At 42.8% G+C, this 23,487-nt stretch overlaps 3 protein-coding genes across 4 annotated transcripts; 2 read left to right on the forward strand and 1 right to left on the reverse strand.

Moving 5' to 3' along the window:
- Window positions 1-317: 317 nt before the first annotated feature.
- Window positions 318-10,221, forward strand: atg3 (autophagy related 3). Its single transcript, XM_052059296.1, has 12 exons — window positions 318-529; window positions 890-931; window positions 1,362-1,411; window positions 2,946-3,016; window positions 3,445-3,552; window positions 3,986-4,038; window positions 6,267-6,351; window positions 6,425-6,459; window positions 6,531-6,680; window positions 7,676-7,803; window positions 9,167-9,235; window positions 9,369-10,221. The coding sequence occupies exons 1-12, from the start codon at window positions 458-460 to the stop codon at window positions 9,448-9,450; spliced, it is 945 nt and encodes a 314-aa protein (XP_051915256.1). The 5' UTR covers window positions 318-457; the 3' UTR covers window positions 9,451-10,221.
- A 1,435-nt stretch (window positions 10,222-11,656) lies between these two features.
- slc19a2 (solute carrier family 19 member 2) lies at window positions 11,657-19,031 on the forward strand. Its single transcript, XM_052059241.1, has 6 exons — window positions 11,657-11,864; window positions 13,747-14,298; window positions 15,913-16,159; window positions 16,249-16,441; window positions 17,435-17,576; window positions 18,353-19,031. The coding sequence occupies exons 1-6, from the start codon at window positions 11,742-11,744 to the stop codon at window positions 18,485-18,487; spliced, it is 1,392 nt and encodes a 463-aa protein (XP_051915201.1). The 5' UTR covers window positions 11,657-11,741; the 3' UTR covers window positions 18,488-19,031.
- On the reverse strand, window positions 17,497-23,105 carry arl6ip6 (ADP-ribosylation factor-like 6 interacting protein 6). Of its 2 annotated transcripts, none has more exons than XM_052059334.1 (4): window positions 22,824-23,105; window positions 22,665-22,718; window positions 22,328-22,454; window positions 17,497-17,618 (listed from the first exon to the last, which is right to left on the reverse strand). In XM_052059334.1, exons 1-4 carry the CDS (start codon window positions 23,011-23,013, stop codon window positions 17,609-17,611), a joined length of 381 nt encoding a protein of 126 aa, XP_051915294.1. In that variant the 5' UTR covers window positions 23,014-23,105; the 3' UTR covers window positions 17,497-17,608. The 2 variants fall into 2 exon arrangements, with proteins under 2 accessions (XP_051915294.1, XP_051915293.1); XM_052059333.1 differs by lacking the exon at window positions 17,497-17,618 and adding an exon at window positions 22,026-22,260 and having other exon boundaries at window positions 22,824-23,100.
- Between the last annotated feature and the right edge of the window lie 382 nt (window positions 23,106-23,487).

The following is a 23,487-nucleotide window of genomic DNA, read 5'->3' on the forward strand; positions in this document are numbered from 1 at the left end:
CATGAAAATACCTCATTTGCTAATGGGAATGTTCTTAAGTATGAGTCAAAATACTTACTTACGTCCATGGATCTTGAAAAAAGTAACCAGCCAATTTTGACAAAGTAAAAAGGGTGCATATGTAATTTCAAACGTAGGGAGTAAAAGTATAAAGTCGTTGGATAAATAAATATTCAATTAAAGTACAGATACCCGGCAAATCGACGGTGCAGTTAGTTACTTAACAAGTATTTGGCATTAACTTACATCGCTTCCTGAGCAGAGCTGCCACATCCAATATGCCGGACCCTCGTCAAAGCTATAATCTCGCGAGACCACGATACCCGGAAGTGTTTCTTTTGGTCATGTGATTCACGAATGTTGCTGCTGCATCCTTAATTTCGAAACAACTATGTCGAGTTAGGTTTTTGTTTGTCTGTATGCTTTCAGGGAGAATCCCTTCATTTGAGCCCGCAAGATGCAGAACGTCATTAATACGGTAAAAGGAACAGCTCTCGGAGTGGCCGAGTTTCTTACGCCAGTGCTCAAGGTAAACTTGATTCAACTTCGCAAGCTACCTCGTTGCTAGTTAAATTACCTGATATGCTTATATGCAACCCTAAAGAGAGCAGTTTTTAATGTTAGACGCATTGTAGCCGTTCTTGTTGTTTCAAAAATAATGTTATTGATGACATGTTCGGGGTAATGCGGTGAAGCAATTATACAATAAACATCAGCATGGGGATATCACATGTCGAATACTTGTGTCATCAAGTACTGTAGGTGAATGGGTCATTCCAGAATAGAAGCACAATTCGGGCAGCGACAATTATATATATATATATATATATATATATATATAAATAGAGCAACCCCCCCAAACTGATTTCTCGTTTCTAAAATTCCACAGGAGTCCAAATTTAAAGAAACTGGAGTCATCACACCGGAAGAGGTAAGGTTGATCCATACATGCTGACTTTTTGTTAATTAGTCTTTACATGCTCCAGTGTTTCCCCAACCTTTATTGAGCCAATGCACACATTTTACATTAGGGAAAGCTCACTGCACTCCAACACACAATAATGTCACAAACAGTATATACACCAAAATAATGATAATCTCCTTTCAGTTTACTCACAAATTAATTTTACCGGTACTTGGAAATCTGGGCCCGGTTAGTTGAACACAAAGCTGATATACTTGTTTACTTGCAAGAATTGAATAAAGACACTTCAATCCTGAATTATAAAGCTAAAAAAAATTAACATTTGGACCAGGCAGTTGAAATGTGACAATGTCACAATAGTTGGGAATCACTCAAATGAAAAGATTCTACATGTATAATGAAAGCACACAGTTGCAATGTTCTTTTTGTTTGTCAGTTTGCAGCAGCTGGGGATCACTTAGTTCATCACTGCCCCACTTGGAAATGGTCAGTATCATTTCATCCAACTTTGAGTATTCAACTCGAATAATTCGGGTAACTCGATTAAACAAAAAATAATGCTGAGGCATTTTTCAGGTAACCGCTTATTTATGTATACATTGCCAAGAAGAAGTCAACCTAACCACAGCAACGATAAATAGTGTGCTGCTATGCACGGTTTCATTTTAAGTATAAAATGTTGAATAGTTAAAAATGAATAACGGTTGGACATTCATTATTAGAGGTGTGTGCACTTTTTAAAAAAATCCTATTATTCTATGAAATTGCCAAAATATTCAATAGCTGCAGCCCTAATTCAAATAATCCGTGCTTCTTAAATATGTGTAAATAATGTTAGTGTGTCTGGCTAGCAGGTTGAATCTAATGTATGATACTGCGACTGTGTAAAATAAGAAATAAGGCAGTGTTAGCATGTGACTCGGGAATGTGGAGGAGTACGTTGTTGCGTCGCACTTGTTAAATTTCACAGAATGGTGCTATTCTCTGCTGGGGAAACCCGCTTTGTCCAAGTGAAACTATTTTGCTGGACAGTCTTATTTGTTTCGCCATATATGATGTTCTTTCTTTCTTGCTGCTGGAGGCTGTAAATTTCCCCAGTGTGGGACAAATAAAGGATATCTTATCTTACCTTATCTTGTCTTTTGACTTTGCTCTTGGCACTAAGACACATGACAAGTTTACCTCGTACAATTGTGCCTTGAGATATGAGTTTGTGTTCTGTGATGATGCTCCTATTGCAAAAGACGAATATCTCAAATCTACTTTGGCCATTGAAAATAATTTGAAATGTCCATTTTTTTCCAGTTATGCTTTATTTCTTTCTTCATTTATTTTTACAAATAAGGTAAGTAGGATTGTATAAAATTTTACTTTAGAATACAGGTCAGTCTACAGTTAGGCCATTCACAAATACAATGTAGAATTTACCAAATTTTTTGACTCCGCTCAATACACATTGTGATGTGTGCACTTTAGTTACCTGGTTGCAGTAAAAATACAGACACATGGTTGGACATGCATGGAGACAGTTGGTCACTCCTCACCAAGTGGCAATATTCTTAATCGTTCTCCGCGAAGGATAAAGAATAGAAACCTGCTGTGAGCGTGGTTATATTATGGGTCTACATGTGTTGCTTCGCCATTTGTGTTCAAACAGCCTTTGCATTGTTTGTTAGCATTAAGCTTAATGGGGCTGCCGCTATTGCATATTGGTATTTGGATATCCTACTGAAACTTCTATCAAATAATCGGGTAATTGGATACTTGTAAATAAATAAATATCTTTTTTTTTGCAGTAGCAGCAGGCAAAAAAAGAAATCCAATTAATAATGAATGGCCAACCCAAATTCATGTCAAAGATTTGCTCACAAGAAAAAAAAAGACTAAACTACAGCTAGTTGAAGTCAATTGAAGAATCTCCAGGCACCACTCTATGAAGTCTACTCGCGGTCGTTGTAATTTACTGAGTACAATGAAATAAATACACGAAGTCGTGATTTTTGGTTTCATTTTCACTCAGGGCCACTGGGGAGGAAGTGAAAGTAAAGCCATATTTGCCCCCGGATAAACAATTTCTCCTGACACGCAATGGTAAGAGCAATGTCTTCTCAAAATCTATGATTTCAGTGACTCCTTTAAAAAAAAAAAAACACACACACACAAAAACTTTCTAAACATCTGAAATCTTAAGCCTGTGAGGCACTTGCCTAGCAGACTTGAGCCAAATATGAGTACCGGTATATATAGTACATACTACAGTATATACAGTTGTAAAAACTTTAACTATATTTAGGAGCGGTGTTAACGTTGAGTCTGTCCATCATGCTCCAGTGGCTTACAATAATTTTAAATAGGAGCGGGAGAGCCATTACTGGAGTATCAATACTATACAGCACATTTGTCAATAAAGTTGTATCCAATCCAATAAGATACAGTGGATGTAACTTTTTTTTCTGGCTTTCTGATTGTGTGAATGTTTTTTTGTGTGTGTGTGTGTGTGCCTGCGTGTGCGTTTTCAGTTCCCTGTTATAAGCGCTGTAAACAGATGGAGTACTTGGACGAGTTGGAGGCCATCATCGAGGAGGACGATGGAGACGGGGGATGGGTGGACACTTACCATAATGCAGGCATGGCAACATTTCCCAGCAATGTATTATTTAAGCAAAGAAATGCGATATGCACTGTTGGGTGAAAGGAAAATGATCTCACATTCACAAATATTGCCTGAAGATCACTTTTTTTTTTTTTTTTTTTTAATGGGGTGGGTTGTGAGCAGCTGCCATCTCCGAGTGTGTAATACATTGTGCACTGACGGAGAAACATTAACGCAACCAAGACACATTCTTTGTTGTAAATTAATACTTTTATTTTTGGGCTGAAAAAAATTAATTGTACATACCATGAAGTGTTTAAAAAAAATTGAGGTGATGGCAGAGAAGGTCCAAAATTCTGAGTCACTTTTCACTTCCAAAAGCTGACACCATCGACAACATGCAAATGTGAATGACTCTACTCGACCGTATGACACTTGTAACAATGATCTGATTTTTTTTTTCCCAGGTTTGTTAGGCGTCACTGATGCTGTACAGGAAATTTCACTGGACAACAACAAGGTATTTGTTGTCCATTTGTGCTCAGCAATTTGTTACTTATTAAGGTAGTAAATAGTCTTTGAACAATACTTGGTATCTCCCACTGTCGCCCTCTGCTGGCCTGCTTCCACATTGATCTTTGTCTAAAAATGATGCTGTGGATCAGGAGTGCGCGTTACGTCAATTGCAATCGACGGTCCCTCGCGGACTGGTCACAAGTCGATCGCGAGGGGTGGAGAGGGGGAAAAAAAAACAACAACAAACATTTGTGAGTCTCTGTGCATTTTAGTCATTAATTTCTTGTGTTAATGCGCACTGCACCGTAATCATCCTCTTAAGTCTCACTTTCATAAAAAATATTTTCATCTCATCTCATCTTCCGTACCGCTTGATCCTCACTAGGGTCGTGGGGGGTGCTGGAGCCCATCCCAGCCGTCTCCGGGCAGTAGGCGGGGGGCACCCTGAATCGGTTGCCAGCCAATCGCAGGGCACACAGAGACGAACAACCATTCGCACTCACACTCACACCTAGGGACAATTTAGAGCATCCAATCAACCTGCCACGCATGTTTTTGGAATGTGGGAGGAAACCGGAGCACCCGGAGAAAACCCACGCAGGCCCGGGGAGAACATGCAAACTCCACACAGGGAGGCCGGAGCTGGAATCGAACCCGGTACCTCTGCACTGTGAAGCCCACGTGCTAACCACTGGACTATATATTTTTTAAATAAAATAAATCTGGTCACCTTTAACCTACGGTGGCACGTGACCCGCCTCATCGGAAGTTGTTAGCGCCCACTTGTCTTCAATTGCAGCCTGCAATCAGAGCTGTTGCGATGTAGCCTTTATTATTATTATTATTATCCATCCATCCATCCATTTTCTGGACCGCTTAATCCTCACTAGGGTCGCGGGGGGTGCTGGAGCCTATCCCAGCAGGTCTTCGGGCAGTAGGCGGGGGACACCCTGGATCAGTTGCCAGCCAATCGCAGGGCACACAGAAACGAACAACCATTCGCACTCACACTCACACCTAGGGACAATTTGGAGTGTTCAATCAGCCTGCCACGCATGTTTTTGGAATGTGGGAGGAAACCGGAGCACCCGGAGAAAACCCACGCAGGCCCGGGGAGAACATGCAAACTCCACACAGGGAGGCCGGAGCTGGAATCGAACCCGGTACCTCTGCACTGTGAAGCCCACGTGCTAACCACTGGACTACTGGGCCGCCCTTATTATTATTATTATTATTATTATTATTATTATTATTATTATTATCAGCCAAAGTTCGTTTTGTGTACAATTCACCGATGGCACTGGCAACGAATGGCAATCTGGGCGGCCGAGGGAAGCATTTTAAAACGTTACGCATGAGCTAAGATGAGTTAATGGGCTGCAAAAATGCGTCGCAAGCCTCCGCCTCAGGTCACCCACTAAGCTAGACAAGAAATCCTTTCCACAAACTCATAAACTCTTGTGTCTACTTTATTTTTCTGTTTCGTTGGTCTTGGGGGCCGTTATGGCTTGTTGCTCAACATGGCATGCGTGTGCAAGTGTGTGCGCGCTAACGGGTCGATGGCGGGGAGGTCGGTTGATCGAATAGTACATCTTCAGTCAAAAAAATGTTTGCGCACCGCTGCCGTCGATTGTATTTAGCGTAACATTTCGATTCCTAGCGGCCCGGTAGTCCAGTGGTTAGCACGTTGGCTTCACAGTGCAGAGGTACCGGGTTCGATTCCAGCTCCGGCCTCCCTGTGTGGAGTTTGCATGTTCTCCCCGGGCCTGCGTGGGTTTTCTCCGGGTGCTCCGGTTTCCTCCCACATTCCAAAAACATGCATGGCAGGCTGATTGAACACTCTAAATTGTCCCTAGGTGTGAGTGTGAGTGCGAATGGTTGTTTGTCTCTGTGTGCCCTGCGATTGGCTGGCAACCGATTCAGGGTGTCCCCCGCCTACTGCCCGGAGACGGCTGGGATGGGCTCCAGCACCCCCCGCGACCCTAGTGAGGATCAAGCGGTACGGAAGATGAATGAATGAATGAATTTCGATTCCTGTTGCCACGTGCGTCTTTGCGCTGAGACCTGTAAGATTTACTGAAGTACGGCGGCCAAGTATTTCCAGTCGGTGACTTCCCACCCCTGCATTGCGCTAACCGCATGACACTTCTCCGATGTGTCGCGCGCGCATGACCAATTGTGCCGCACCTGACTCGCTAGCCATATTTCATCCGCGTATTAACTCGATTCAAGGACAAGAATATGAATAGCACATCGGCGGCCTGTTGCGATGACGGCGAAGACGACGACGACGACGGCGAGGCAGCGGATATGGAAGGTACGAGGAAAATCGGGACCATTTCGGTCTCGCGTTGAGCCGCGCGCTCATGACATTCGTTTGATCCTTTCAGAATATGAGGAAAGCGGCTTACTGGAAACGGATGAGGTAAGCCGGCACGTTTCCGCGCGCGAGCCCAAGTGCCGTGGGCCTTCTCTCATGGGGGGTTTTGTCTCCAGGCGACCCTGGACACCAGTAAAATGGTCCAAGCCAAAAAAGCGGAGCCCGGGAGTGAAGACGCCATTCTTCAGACAAGAACATATGACCTTTACATCACGTACGATAAATACTACCAGACGCCTCGACTCTGGCTGTTTGGATACGACGAAGTACGTACCTTGGCTGTTATCAGCCAACACCTCGTTTATAGTGTTGCGGTGTTGCATCATCATTTACTGTCCGCTCCCAGCTCTTCCCCTTTTTATTGCTTTCAGCGCGGTGCGTTTCTCAGTGGTTTCGAGTCCCCAAGGCGCCCCCAACCCTTTTAATTGTTTCGGCTGTGTGGAGAATTGGTTTCTTGGTGGTTTGTGCCAAAGTCTTTTGGTCGCCAGAGTTGCGATTTCAGCAATGCTAGACCAGCCACACGCAGTCAACCAACTGACTGTCAACCGGCGTCGTTGGCACCCTCCAACTCCAAATGTTATTTTGAGTTTCCTCAATTATTGAAATGATTTTAACCCTCGTAGTCCACCGCTTGGGATAAATGATGCCTTTGAATCAAAGGCAAAGGCATTCGGAAAAACACGAGAGAGCTGAAACGTATGGGGGGGGGGGGAGTTCTAAAATGGCCTAAATTTCATGACGTCACCGGCTGATAATTCTCAGGCATTGCAGCAATAATAAAAAAGGTTTTGATTCCGTAATCTTCACAATTGACATATTTTGCACCATAGAGACCCATTATAATTCATATTTTTGAATGCATCGTAAACCTGATGTGTAAACATGCATTTCACGCGATTTTGACGTCAATCGCTTTGTTTTCGCTTGGACAGACGTATGCATGCCACATTGTTGGGTTGAGGTCATTCCAATTGTGCAACTTTTAGGTGGCGCCAGAGGATCGCAAATGAGTTTGCCTTTTTGCAGGAGGCTTCAAACCAATGCATTTTACATGAACACGTTCGATTCCAGCTCCGGCCTCCCCGTGTGGAGTTTGCATGTTCTGTACACACTTTTTAATTGGTAACAATGATGAAATCTTCTCCTGTGGAAGGGGTCCCAATCCCCAAATAATGTGAGAACCACTGCTGTACACTCCAATCCCGTGTGATCGCCTGCCTTGAGGTTTCTAGTTTGATCAAGTTCCGGTGACTTCTTCCAGGACAGGCAGCCTCTGACCGTGGAACAAATGTACGAGGACATAAGCCAGGACCACGTGAAGAAGACGGTCACCATTGAGAACCATCCAAACCTTCCTCCACCCGCCATGTGCTCTGTCCACCCTTGCAGGTGAGCAAAATTGCACGAGAGGACCGACCGCTGCTGTCGTCCTTCCTTATTATTGGTGACTTCGGAATTTTCCACTCGTTCCCGTTTTTCGACAGCGGCTTCTGCGTCGTAGTTTATATCTAACACCCCCCAAAAAGCGTATTTGGAAGACTCACTGGGGGTGAGGTTCGGCGTCATTACTGCCGCATGCCGACAACGTTACCGGATCAACGTCAGCCGGCGTCATTTGCGTACACGTCGTTTTAAGCTGCACGTAAAGTATTCAAACAAACAAAGCACAATGTCACTCGGTATGTTGGTCTGCGTATATCAGGGGTGTCCAAACCTTTTGCCAAGGGGGCCAGATTTTATGTGGTAAAATGTCGGGGGAGGGGCCGACCTTGGCTGACATTCTTTACATTGAACAACAATACTGTTCAGCAAATTTTAGTAAGCCAGTCTGTTTCACATTTCCATTTTTATTTTAATTTCAACAATCTTAAGAATTTCTTTTGGTTCATTTGAAACGGGTATATCACATGCAACTGCTTATTCACTTGACTTTTTCTTAAACGGAAGTCTCCTGAGTGCAAATTGATTGATTGATTGATCACCATGACTTTTCACTAGTCACAAAACCTTTGACTCGAACAACAGGGAAATGAACAAGCAATACACATATCCACAGCTGCAAGGATCATTTGAAATATGACATATCAGTCAATATAAACACGGAGTGATGTCTTGTTAACTCGTGAGTGATGCCCCCTAGTGTCTAAATGCTATTACTCATTTAGTGAATGCTATTACTCATTTAGCCACTAGAGGGAAGCAGTACTCTATGAAACATCACTCACCAGTCGACGAGACCTCAGTCAATGCAACACGTGTTCCATTGCGCCCAACCTGCGGGCCAGACGGCACTGATTTTATGACAGGGGCCGAGGGCCGGATGAAATTCCACCGCGGGCCGGATTTGGCCCGCGGGCCGGACTTTGGACATGTCTGGCGTATATCAAAGCTATTCAGGTGCCACAACTCATGAATTTTCCTGGTGCTGAGAATCAGAAGCAATCAAGCGGGAAAGTTATTCTTCTGTGCAATTCATCACGGGACAGATATCCGCTCGAAGGAGCGTATTTGTTTACTACTTTTTAAGATGCACTGCGGTACGTCGTACATTGAGGACTCTACCTACCAGGATAACTTAAGCCCAGCACACATTCAAAAGGAACAACAAAATGGCAAGCTCACCATCTAGTACGCTTTGTATATCGAAATAATTTCCACATAATTGGTCTTTTTTTTTTTTTTTTAAGTAGGAAGTGTCTTCACCGCCTTTCTTTACACAAGGACGTTTCCTCTTTTTTTTTTCTTTTTCTAGACATGCTGAGGTAATGAAAAAGATCATCGAGACTGTGGCTGAAGGAGGTGGTGAACTTGGAGTGCATATGTATCCTTTTTAAAAAAAAAATTTCCATTGCGCAAAAAAAAAGGGGGGGGCTCAAATATTCCGGTGTTTTTTTTGTGATCCACTAATGAACAAGGCCCATGTTGTTTTTTTTAACCTTGACTGTAATTTACAGGTACCTTCTGATTTTTCTCAAGTTTGTCCAGGCTGTCATTCCCACAATAGAATACGACTACACAAGACACTTCACCATGTAGAAATGGCCGATGATGGAAAGACGGCTTATTCTGCCCCCGTGTGATTTTCATATGATCTGCTTTGGTGATGAGAGGATGTTTTGTCTCACTCTGGAACACTTTGCACGGGTGTAACTGACAAAAGAAATGTCCATCCGAAATGGGAATTGTTTCTTCCGTGATTGGTGATCATATCATAACAGTTCTGAAATGTGATGTTTTGTCTTCAAGCAGAAAAATCGATGCACTTCACACGAGTAAACTTCGATCAGTATCATAACAGTGTAAAAATGACTTTCAACAGTTATCCAGCGCTCGGTTCAAAGTAATGCTCGGTTCACTCCATCCTCAATGCTTTATGATCTGACCGTATACAAATTGACATTCCGTCGTGGTATTTAATGTGATCCATACTCTGCTACTTTCATTTTACGCTAGTTTGCCACCAAACTCTTTGGGGAGTGCCTGGCCCTTGCGCTCAAGGCGTCTCCATTTTCCCTATATGTCAAGTTTACATTCGCACGAAGGCTCAACCAAAAAAAGGACCCCAATATCGCAAGACATAAAAAAAAAATATGGTGATTAATTTTGGTAACTTTTTGTTGAACATAGAAATAATGGCCACTGAAATATCTTGCTACTGTCAAAACAATCATTTGTAAAATTAAAAAAAAAAAAGGCCAGACTCCAAAAAAGGTCAGAATAATACATTGGTGCTAAAATGTGGCCAATTACGCAACAGTTTTAATTTCAAGGTACCATCATGTTTTGCCAAGTTAGTTTTACGAGTTTTTTAAAAAATTGATAATAAAGCAAAGATGGATTTTTAGTTGTTCATTTTCAGTACATTGCGCCTTTGCAAGTTTCAAGTTATTTCAGTGACCTTTTTTTCCCCCCCTTTTATGGAAAGGTGCTAACCATTTTGTCCATGTATGAAGCTCCTAAGAAAACGATCAACTTTAGTGTACTATCGCCTGGTTCACAACAACTTTATTTCCGACACAACTTGGGTACTCTTTTTGTTGGGCATCAGTCGGACGTTGACATGTTACGTTCATTTGACGAAGCCTGTACTTTCCTTACCATCAATGGAAATTCAAGTAAGATTAGACAGAATTGAACTCAAAGCAAACAGGTCTTATTCAAAATGATTCACATCACACAATCAACTGAAGGGACTGAAGAGATTTGGACTTGGACAAATCTTTGGCTTTATGTTCCGATGTTGAATGTATCACTGTCAGGCTTCACTTAGAGTCGATCATAAAGTATATATCGTTGTAGCAAGAGAGGTGTCCCAAATTTAAAAAAACAAAAAAACAATGCCATTTTGTCTTAATACTCTGAATGTGTTAATGGTCCTTTAGCCGTAGACTGAAATGGTTTTTTTTTGTTTGTTTATATAACTCCTCGCGCCTCGCAGCTTGTGTAGTTAACATAGCATCAAACTAAATCTTTGTGGCACATTGTGTAAAATATTAAATAATATATACAGCCCCTGGCTCGCCTGACTTACATTAATTACATAGAATTGGAAAATGTTCTCACGGATGCCGACACTAAGAGATCGGTGATTGGCTCATTTCGCTGTCAATCAAAAAGAGGGTCACTCTCAGACAGATCATCCAATCATCATGCAGAAAAGCTCAGCCTGCGGGCACGCCCATAAACGCCCACTGTCCATCGACTCCCAGAAACGCTGAGCGTCCGATGGGCGGGACAAAACCAGCATTTATCCAATGGCTCGTCTCGTTTCAATGCAATTGGCACAACTCTCGAGACCCCCAGCATCCTCGCTGCAGACGCCCACTGCGTCCACACCTTTTAAAGCACAGTGAAGCTGCGGGAATGAATGAGAAGTAAGTCACTAGTGAGCGTCGTAAGTAGTAAACAAAAAGCTTAAAGCACAGTGAAGCTGCGGGAATGAATGAGAAGTAAGTCACTAGTGAGCGTCGTAAGTAGTAAACAAAAAGCTGATTCGGAACAAAAGTTGAGCGCGTTGTGGCGCGTATTTCGTCAATGACATGTACACACAATTGTATGTACATACACACACACACACACATATAAGGCTTGGGGAAGCTGAGCTTCCCTTGCAATCCTAAGATCAATCGCCTCTGGTGTTGAATCTTCAAGACAGAAATGTCCGTGCATATTCATACTTTAACCACCATGTGGCGGTAGTGTTCCAGTTGACTTCCTGATTGGAATGATGGAATGAAACGAGTAAGAGTCGCCACCGGTGTGTGTGTGTGTGTGAAGTTGAAGTTGATGTTGATGTGGATGTGGAGGTCATATAACTTGCGTACAACATGTCTGTGTTGTACCCAACCTTGTGCCTCTGCGCGTACGGTTTATTTTCCAACATGAGACCTTCGGAACCTTTCCTTACCGCTTACTTGATGGGACCAGACAAGAACCTGACCGAGGAGCAGGTGAGGAAGCTCCGCGAGTTACTGGCTTCGTACAGTAACGTTGGTACGCGGATACCACGCGAGGCTCCACTTACCGGTGTCAAAATAACGCATCTGGATTGCTTGTAGTTTAAATAGATAATTATCGACCAATGTTTTACTCGGTATCAGAAACGTAGGAAGTAACCATCTTAAACTAACGCGTGATGTAACATTGATAGCATACAGCGCAATTCGAGCTTCTATCATCGGTAAATGGAAATAAATACAGTGCGCCAGGAAAGTATTCACAACTCATCAATAATGTTTTTCTTTGTTTAATCCTATAGCCGCATTCCCGAAAAAACTTCGTTGGAGAACAAAATATGAATGCGGAGTTAAATATTACGTTTCCCCTTGGTCCAACCCCATTCAAAAATGAACACAAATGCACACCCTCGTCCTGTAACAACACCAACGTCCCATTCGTAGCGTTGAATAATAAGAGCCTTTGCAGTAGATTAAAAAAAAATACTTCCCACAACCTTCTCAAGTCTCTGGACTTCTACTAAACATTTTTCAACTGCACTAGCCCACGACCAGTTGTTTCAGTCAGGATTATGGTAAAAAAAAACAACAACAAACCTGTGTATTTATAATTAGTTCCTTTTTAAAACAGAGCCAACCTTCAATTTTAAGTCCTGGTTGGTTCCCATCCATTCTCCCAAAGTCTAGACTCTCCTATAGAGAAATTGATTGCCACACTACTCCCAAAAAGTTTGGAATATTGGGTTTCCGGGTGAAAGTTCATTAACTTAAAATGCACTGCACCCTTCACGGTGAGTTTCATTTGACTTTATAGAATCTTTGGAATGCACACTTGTTGTCCAACATTGGGTGGTGTGTGTGACCTTTTGAGGAAAAAGTCTTTTTTTGGAATCAAAAAAATTGGTTCTATAACAACAAATTAGTTATTTCATAACTGGATGCACTGCACGTTAAAAAAAAAAATCATGACCTCTTCTAAAGCCATCTCACAGTGAACAAAAGACAATGTTGTTGTACTTTTGTCCCTGGACAAGTCGGTGAAAAATGGGTTTTTACTGCAATCCCTATTGAAAACAAATGCTAAATCCTTTGGAATTCGTGTTTAATGCCAACAATTTTTTTCCCCCACCGACCTTGAAAAAGAAATCTTTTGTTCTGCAGTGCCAGGACAAACAGATCCACACTCAAGGATTTACAGACAAGGCAAAAATGATTGTGCATTTTCAAGGATTTTTCATGAAATAATGACTCCAAACGGGATAAAAACGAAAAGGTGAGAATCAAGATCAAACACCAATAGAAAATACAGCCTATTGATGACCGAAATGAAGCAGGTTTATTTTTTTCCAACATTGCAGCCTGATTTGAAAATTACATTCTACTACGTTGCAATGTCTAATTTGTATTCAATTAATTGTTCAGCCGGCGGCCCGGTAGTCCAGTGGTTAGCACGTCGGCTTCACAGTGCAGAGGTACCGGGTTCGATTCCAGCTCCGGCCTCCCTGTGTGGAGTTTGCATGTTCTCCCCGGGCCTGCGTGGGTTTTCTCCGGGTGCTCCGGTTTCCTCCCACATTCCAAAAACATACGTGGCAGGCTGATTGGACGCTCTGAATTCTCCCTAGGTGTGAGTGTGAGCGCGAATGGTTGTTCGTTTCTGTGTGCCCTGCGATCGGCTGGCAACCGATTCAGGGTGTCCCCCGCCTACTGCCCGAAGACAGCTGGGATAGGCTCCAGCACCCCCCGCGACCCTAGTGAGGATCAAGCGGCTCGGAAGATGAATGAATGAATAATTGTTCAGCCCTAACTGTCTGTATTTATTTATATATTAAAAACATGAAAGTCAGTCAACTGTCATTCTGTCTTTTGCTTTGCGCAGGTTGTCAGCGAAATCTACCCAATCTGGACCTATTCCTATCTGGCTTTGCTGTTGCCGGTCTTCCTGGCCACGGACTACCTCCGTTACAAGCCCGTGTTGCTTTTGCAGGCAACGAGCTACGTGGTCACTTATGTGATGCTGGCCAAAGCGCAGGGCCTCGGCGCCATGCGGCTTCTGGAGTTTTTTTTCGGGCTCGCCACGGCTTCTGAGGTGGCTTACTTCTCGTACATCTACAGCGTGGTCGAGCCGGCGCACTACCGGAAGGTGACGGCTTACTGCCGCAGCGTCGCTCTTTTCGGCTCGGCCGCCGGCTCGCTGACCGGCCAGCTCCTCCTCACTGTGGCCAAAGTCCACCTGGTGCACCTCGTGTGGGCCACGCTGGCATCGGTCGCCGTGGCTTTCGTCCCACCCTGGTTTCTGCCCATGCCCAAGAGGAGCTTGTTTTTCCACAAGAAAAGCGAGGGGGCGACAGAGCGCCGGTCTGACTACAGCGGTGCGCTCACCGAGAAGGTTGACAACATGGCGCCTCTGGACAAGGAGGTCGTCTTAACTGTGAGTCTGATGCTACGGTAGCGGGGAATAGAGACCGAGCCCTGCAGCTTGCAGCAAAAAACATAAAAAATGTTCACCGTTGCCTGCATTCATAACCATACGTCGCAACAGACCGTGATGCCCAAACACTACTGTAATTTCAAAGTCATCCTACATGGTTTTCAGATTCGAGTTTGATAAGAGGCACCAGAAGTGTTGTGTGCATACCACGTTTATTCATGATTCACTACTAGAGGATTCATATATATATATATTTTTTTTGGGGGGGGGGTATCTGTTGTTATTCCCTGAAAATCTCACGAGTATTTTTGTTTTTGTGCTCGGGCAAAAGCGATGCCTACGATGAAAGTATTGCTTTGGCGCCCCCTTGTGGCGTGTTGCTGCAGCTGTCGAGTATTTCCGTAACTCGAGGTCAATTTTTTTTTTAATCAAAGAGTGTATCTCAAAGCCCTGATGTGGTAGAAAAAAAACGAGAAAACACCTTTTTAAAATCGTCACAAAAATCCAATTCTGATTAAAATTTGCTGTTGACCGGGGTGGTCGGCCTGAGTTTCGCCGACGATGGGCCTAATTTATTAACAGTGATTCCGCAGTAATAAGTCGTTCTTCGAGTATGAGATTTATAATCGAGGTTCGGAATAAACAGGCAGCAACACCTGTGTCGATCCCACTACGTCGAACACGTCGAGCTACGTCGAACAAATTGTCGAGTTCGCATGACATTTCACTCGGAATTTGCAAAAAAGATCCGCACAGCGACCGTTGTATCCAGACGATCTACTTTTCTTGCTTAATCCAAAGTGTTTCCACGCAAAGCAAACTCATCGCGTCATCGCGACTCTTCCGCGCCGCCATTATGTCGGTTGCGTGACGTCAATCATCAAGATGAATCGCTCCAACCCCAACGGTTAAGGTTTACATTCGGTATTAATAATAATAATAATAATACATTTAATTTGAAAGCGCTTTTAATCGTACTCAAAGACACTTTACAACTGTTTGAAAGTATTAGTATTTCAGTTAACGTTCTGTGTGTACATCATCCATTTACAACTCTGTCAAAGACGATGTTTTGACGTTCGAAAGCCGCGTTCTGTTTATTATTTCTAATTTTAACATCATCGCCTGATTAATCATTTTTGTCTCAGTCAAATACCGGAATTGATATCTGCCTTAAAAAAAAAGTATTGTGATGCCCTTCAGTAGCGGAGAGAAGGATGCACGCTGTCGCTGATACGATTCGTCATTTTTAAGATATCCTTTATTTGTCCCGCAATGGTGAAATTACAATCAGAATTCAGAAAGGGGAAAAAAATTAATAAGCAAAATAAGCAATAAACACACGCCTTCAAAGGAGTTGTTGTCAGCCACAAGGCCCACAACTCACGCCAATATTCCCCCAACCTGGCTCCTCCCCACTCTATGACGTAACACAAATACAAGAAACAGATATTACAGTATATTAGTGTTTCCTAGTTAGTATTTAGTATTTTGTTTTTTTTTACGATATGGTCTTTCTATATTCTAGATTTTCACCTCATCGGGAGTTTCACTCAACTGCACTTTTGTCCCCAAAAGATACGTAAGCAACAATTTGTCCATTGTGTCAATTAGGCGTCCCCGTCATCCGAGGAGACGAATACAAGCTGCGGTTTACCGGAGGTCCTGAAGATGCTTTTGGCCGACTTCCTGCACTGTTACAGGCGAGGCCCCCTGCTGGCGTGGTCACTCTGGTGGGCGCTGGCGACGTGCGGTCACTCTCAGGTGCTCAACTATGCTCAAGTGCTGTGGGAGAAAATCCGCCCGTCCGGCGAATATGCCATTTACAACGGCTACGTGGAGACGTTGTCCACGCTGCTAGGTAGCGTCGGCTTCTTTTGATCCCGTGAATGCAAACGCTGGAAAACGGTCCCCTCGAAGCTGACTCCTTTTGGCGACGTGTGTCTTTAGGGTCTCTGGCCGCCCTCCTGGTGGGTCACCTGCCTGTGCGCTGGACCGTGTGGGGGGAGCTGACCTTGTGCGCCCTTTCGATGCTCATGGCGGCGTGCGTGCTCGTCATGGTCGCGCTGCGGAGCATCTGGCTGTGTTACGGCTCCTATGTTCTTTTCCGAGCCACCTACATGCTGCTCATCACAGTTGCCACGTAAGTAACAAGAGGGGCACTTCTCGCACACACAGTCGAGTGGTGTATATTTTTTGCGGGGGGCGGGGGGGGCATAATGTTGAGGTACTTTTGCTTTATGGTGGTCATGAACTCAGCTCAACTTAGTCAACAATAAGAAGCAGTTTGGCAAAGATGAGTCATTTTTCAAAAAAGATGCTCTCGGTGGAACCTTCCTGTCAAACTAAACCGAAACCAAAGAAAATTATTCATTCATTCATTCATTCATCTTCCTAACCGCTTGATCCTCACTAGGGTCGCGGGGGGTGCTGGAGCCTATCCCAGCTGTCTTCGGGCAGTAGGCGGGGGACACCCTGAATCGGTTGCCAGCCAATCGCAGGGCACACAGAAACGAACAACCATTCGCACTCACACTCACACCTCGGGACAATTTAGAGTGTTCAATCAGCCTGCCACACATGTTTTTGGAATGTGGGAGGAAACCGGAGCACCCGGAGAAAACCCACCCGGGGAGAACATGCAAACTCCACACAGGGGAGGCCGGAGCTGGAATCGAACCCGGTACCTCTGCACTGTGAAGCCGACGTGCTAACCACTGGACTACCGGGCCGCCCCAAAGAAAATTAGGCATTATTTATTTCAAACAACCGCATAGCTTCAAAGTCACTAAACTTGGTGTGAACATTCAATGTCTGAAAATATATCCGAGTGATGGCCTAAGCATTGCATCTTGTAGCATCTCGTGGGAATTGTAAATTAGGTGCACATTTTTTTTCACTATTTGGCGGCCCAGTGGTTAGTGAGTCAAGCTCACAGTGCAGAGGTCGCGGGGTCAATTCCAGCTCCGGCCTCCCTATGTGGAGTTTGCGTGTTCTCTCCGGCCGGGTCTGTGTGGCTTTTATGTGTGGCAGGCTGAACACTCAAAAATGTCCCTGGGTGTGAGTTTGAGCAGAACCGAAGGAGTATTTACCACTTGCACCTTGACGCCTTTTCTTTCCTTCTTTCCTCTCCCAGATACGAAATCGCCTCCAGTCTTGACATGCAGCGCTACGCCTTGGTGTTTGGCGTCAACACCTTTGTGGCTCTGCTGCTGCAGTCTCTGCTCACTCTGGTGGTGGTCGACAAGGCCGGCCTGGGCTTGGGTGTCTTCTCCCAGGTGAAATTTTGTGATTCACACTTAACACGGCTTTAGGTCCGCCTTGAACGGTGTCACGAGTTTCAAGGTTATTGTGGAAAGTCGTCGTGCTTGTAGTTTGCAGCGGTGTCGGAACTGCGCTGCAAAGTACACGCTGAGCCCCCCTGCGTGTTTGCAATTCGCCATTTGTAGATTCACCTATGGACTGATTTACTTCCTGTTACTCACAGAAAATGCAATCCATTTGCTATTTTGTGTGCCAAAGCAATAACATCCTGACTTGGGCAGGAACAAAGGGGCATATTCTCCTCATGACGTCACCTGCTGATAATTCTCAGTCATTGCAGCAATAATAAAAAAACGTTTTGATACCTTAATCTTCACAATTTACATATTTTGCACCATAGAGACCCATTATAATTCATATTTTTGAATGCATCGTAAACCTAATGTGTATACATGCATTTCACGCGATTTTTACGTCAATCGCTTTGTTTTCGTTTGGACAGACGTAAGCATGCCACATTGTTGGGTTGAGGTCATTCCAATTTTGTATAAAAAAATCCCAAAGAACTAATAAAAACTATATATGTATGGATAGCACAGATGCCTCTGAACATTTTGAGTGTTTAAAAAAAAAATGTTTTTATAACACAAAATACATCTTTACAAAAATTGTAAAATGCGTAACTTAAGGCCTTTTTAATTTGGAGCACACAAGGGTTAAGTCAGTTCCTCGCACACTTTTCTTCATGATATGCTTACAATGCGGTTGACGTGTTTTCTTCCTACATCAGTTCTACGTCTACGGTGGCTACTTTGCCGTCATCTCCGCTGTGTTCTTCCTCGCCGGGATTTGCAAAGTGGCCACCAGGCGGCGCTCTGACCAAGAGGTCCTGTCGAGAAGTCAAGCAGACACCGACGGCACCTAATATTGACGTGATGAGGGGAGGACTCCAATGCGTCAGCAAACTAGCGTATTGTGTTTTTTGTTTGTTTACATCCAACAAAGCACTTCTGCCACTCACGGAACAGAATCATTCGTATTAAACTGACTGCACTGACACAGAAAGACATGCTGTATACTTGTAGGTCTTGTATGATTTTGTTTGGATCAATCAGAGGCCTTAGACTTGAAAGCAATATTGTATTTTATGTGTACTTTCTCTTGTTCCCTTTAAAAAAAATACAGTTAATGTACATGTGTGCGCCTGAAATCACAAGACACAGCAAAAGATTATGAAGAATGTACTTTTATGTATTTGGTGGACGGTGTTATAAGCTCTTGATTTCTTAGTGAATTGTGAGCCAAACAAATATGTGTGATGAGTGTATGGTTACGAGTGGTTGAAAGATTGTATGTCTGTCTCCACGTATCACTATTTTGAGCTATTGAACACTGAATTCTGAAAGGAGGTTAACATTATTTTCTTACTTACTTGGGTTGCAATTAAATGTCATTTAATTCCACCTCAACACTGCCTTGAAATTTTTTGGTTGTTTCGATTATTAAAATGCACGGAGAGGTTTTGAATGTCTTCTGCGGCATCTATAAACACCCCTCCATCATAACCCCTTGCACTCCCTAACGCTTGAATGAAGTGTTTTTATTCAAAGAGTAGAACAGTCAGGGTACGTGTTATTTATACTGAGAAAAACAAAAAAGCACATGATATACATTTATGAATTAATGTTTTAGTGCAGTAGTTTCTTAATGTGAAGTAAATCAACACTCAACAGGCATGACATGGCACGGAAGACAAGTTGAGAAATGACTTTGCATAGAAGTCAATCACTGAGTGAAAGAAAAAGCAGTCATCTCTGCAGTGATAATTTTACAGTTTACCGGCAGCGAGTCCCTGGGACTCGCTGATCAGAAAAGTGTGAGTCCCATTATGCATTCAGAGAGTCCCAAATTTCGAATTCTGAAATGGTCTACTTATTCAATTGCATATGATAATAACACGAACAACAACATATACATACAATTATAAACAAATGTTGCAAAAATGTAAACAATTCAGGAGCAGGCCTGAGGATTTAGACTCTTTGAAGTGAACGATGAGTCGTTTTTAGACGAAAAAAATGACCATGTAGAGTAAGGTGTTTTTAGCCCCAAAAAACCCGACCATTTATAGTAAGGCGTATTTGGCTGGAAAAAAAAGACCATTAATAGTAAGGCGTTTTTAGCCGGAAAAAAAAGACCATTAATAGTAAGGAGTTTTTAGCCGAAAAAAAAATGACCATGTATAGTAAGCTGTTTTTAGCCGAAAAAAACAACCATGTATAGTAAGGCATTTTTAGTTGAAAAAAACGACTATGTATAGTAAGGTGTTTTTAGCCGAAAAAAAACCGACCATGTATAGTAAGGTGTTTTGAACGGGGAAAAAAACGACCATGTATAGTAAGGCGTTTTTAGCTGAAAAAAAACTACCATGTATAGTAAGGCGTATTTGGCCGAAAAAAAAGACCATGTATAGTAAGGCGTTTTTAGCCGGAAAAAAAAACGACCATTAATATTAAGGAGTTTTTAGCCGAAAAAAATGACTATGTATAGTAAGCTGTTTTTAGCCGAAAAAAAAATGACCATGTATAGTAAGGCGTATTTAGCCGAAAAAAAAGGACCATGTATAGTAAGGCGTATTTGGCCGAGAAAAAAAGGACCATGTATAGTAAGCTCCTTTTAGCCGAAAAAAAACCCGACCATGTATAGTAAGGCGTATTTAGCCGAAAAAAAAGGACCATGTATAGTAAGGCGTATTTGGCCGAGAAAAAAAGGACCATGTATAGTAAGGCGTTTTTAGCCGGAAAAAAAAACGACCATTAATATTAAGGAGTTTTTAGCCGAAAAAAATGACTATGTATAGTAAGCTGTTTTTAGCCGAAAAAAACCCGACCATGTATAGTAAGGCGTATTTGGCCGAAAAAAAAAGACCATGTATAGTAAGGCGTTTTTAGCCGGAAAAAAAACTACCATTAATAGTAAGGCGTTTTTAGCCGAAAAAAAAGACCATGTATAGTAAGCTGTTTTTAGCCGAAAAAAACGACCATGTATAGTAAGGCGTATTTGGCCGGAAAAAAAAAAGACCATGTATAGTAAGGCGTTTTAGCCGAAAAAAATGACCATGTATAGCAAGGCGTTTTTAGCCGAAAAAAAACCCGACCATGTATAGTAAGGCGTATTTGGCCGGAAAAAAAAAGACCATGTATAGTAAGGCGTTTTAGCCGAAAAAAAAAAGACCATTAATAGTAAGGCGTTTTTAGCCAAAAAAAACGACCATGTATAGCAAGGCGTTTTTAGCCGAAAAAAACGACCATGGATAGTAAGGCGTATTTGGCCGAACAAAAAAGACCATGTATAGTAAGGCGTTTTTAGACGAAAAAAACACGACCATGTATAGTAAGATGTTTTTAGACGAAAAAAACGACCATGTATAGTAAGATGTTTTTAGATGAAAAAAGACCATTTATAAGTAAGGCGTGTTTAGACGAAAAAAAACGACCATGTATAGTAAGACTTTTTAGACGGAAAAAAACACGACCATGTATAGTAAGGCATTTTTAGCCGGAAAAAAAAACAACCATTAATAGTAAGGCGTTTTTAGCCGAAAAAAATTGACCATGTATAGTAAGCTGTTTTTAGCCGAAAAAAACCCGACCATGTATAGTAAGGCGTATTTGGCCGAGAAAAAAAACGACCATGTATAGTAAGGCGTTTTTAGCCGGAAAAAAAAACGACCATTAATAGTAAGGAGTTTTTAGCCGGAAAAAAAAACTACCATTAATAGTAAGGCGTTTTTAGCCGAAAAAAACGACCATGTATAGCAAGGCGTTTTTAGCCGAAAAAAAAAAGACCATGTATAGTAAGGCGTTTTTAGCCCCCCAAATAGTAAGGCGTATTTGGCCGAAAAAAACGACCATAGTAAGGTGTTTTAGCCGAGAAAAAAAACGATTTAAACTGTGATGCCGCTCTTTACACGTTGCGCTAACTGTCACCTGTCAGTGGCAGACCCGCCCCTTTTAAAGCGCCAGAGTTAAACCATCAATATGGGTTTCCTTGGATGGAATTTATTAGATTCGTTCGGAATTTTTGCGGTCCTCATCCAAGTGTTTCGAGGCTCTAATCCCTCATTGTGTCTGAGGACCGGCTATCCGAGGTCAAGGCCAAGGACTTGACTCCGAGGCCAAGGCCAGAACCAAGGACCGCCCCTCGGTCCTCGAGCCCGGTCCTCGATAGCATTGTTTTATACACGTTCTCAGCTAGGCCTCAGCTTCAAAATCAGTCATTGGTCCCTGGTCTCGGAGTCAAGTCCTTGGTCCTTGGCCTCGGAAAATTTCTCAAGTCCTTGGCCTTGGCCTTGCCTTGGAAAATTTTCCACGTCCTTGGCCTTGGCCGCTGAGTCAAGTCCTTGGCCTTGGCCTCGGGTTGCCGGTCCTTGGACACAACACTGGTACCAATGCCAAGTCATCTTTGTTTAGACTTTGTATTCAAATTTTGACATGGATGAAAAAGAAAAATTCTCTAATAATTTCAAAGTGAACAGTTCATATCTGAAAACGTTATAACGGGCATCGCTCCCTGATGGACAAAAACATCGGATCAAGTCAGGTCAGGCTCCAGATGGCAGTAAGCGTTGCCATGGCGCCATTGAGGAGAGCGACACCGTAATCCAACAGGAAATCTCTGTTGTGTTTGTCTCCGAAACTGAAACAACAAAAACACTTATGTCTGGATATTCACACTTGTTTGAAATCAAAGAATCTTTCAATACCTGAACAGTGTCAGCGGTGTTGGTGGCCGCAGGCCTGGTTTGTAAGAGTTGAGGTAGGTCAGAGTCCATGAGAAGAGACAGCAGGTGAGTCCAGCCAACACCGAGAGAACCAGGACACTCCAGAAACCTACACGCAAAAAACACAAGGAGTTCTTGTGAGCAGGGGAGACAAACAAACAAAAATACATTTTTGATTTGAAACACTGAGGTTGTAAGCCCATAGTTTTTTTTATTTTCCCCACCAATTCCTTATGGCAAACCTCTTTTTGACTGACGTTGACTAAAAAGCTCGTAGCCGGCTAGTGACAAAGTCAAAACATTTCCACTAAATACTCACCCAACATCCTCACTTCTGCCCCATCCTCTTTCTTCACTCTGCCCGCCCGCAACTCTGAAAAAAATATATACATTACGTAGGACACAAGTTTTACTCGCTCACGCACATTATCTTTCGTTCTATTTGAACGTACGAGCCAACACAAATAGTCGTGTTTACCTTGCAGTATGGGGTCAAGAAGTGCGCATAAAGCGCCGATAGCAACTACAAATACAGCAGAAACGACTCCAGACATGACCACTACAGTCCACGGTTTCACGCCATTACGATGTTTCATGGCGCTTCCTCCTACCATCGCCGCAGTGGGTGATATATGATCCAATTTGAAGTACTCACTCGAGATTAGCATTAAAAAAAAATAAAAATATTGTAAATAAAAAAAAACAACTAAACTATCGTATCAGTTTCGCGTTTGTACCGACACTTCCGCAAACCAGTGCACTTCTTCTTCTTCTCATTTTGCGGCAGACAAGGCCTGGTTTGGTTAGTTTTCGCCCCCGTGCGTTTATCAGTCGTATTACAGTGTTATTTTTAAACGCGTGAGCTAAATAACGTATTTTCAGGGTAAAAAAAAAATATCCAGGATTTTTTCCCCCCCCCGTTTTTTTAACATTTAAAATATACGTATATATCACGATAGTAAACAGAAACTCATCTTTGTATTTTATTATTCATAGTAAATGAATCCACAAATTGGAGGTAGGTCACCGCACAGTTCCGTGGCTCCAAATTTCTTATTCCCTTTTTTTTTTATCTGCCCCCCCCCCACCCCCCCAAAAATTTTGAACTAGAACTTTACCCCGGTACAGTCAGGTTTGAATTG

This window comes from Hippocampus zosterae, chromosome 2 (genome assembly GCF_025434085.1).
Source record: "Hippocampus zosterae strain Florida chromosome 2, ASM2543408v3, whole genome shotgun sequence".
Classification (NCBI taxonomy): domain Eukaryota; kingdom Metazoa; phylum Chordata; class Actinopteri; order Syngnathiformes; family Syngnathidae; genus Hippocampus; species Hippocampus zosterae.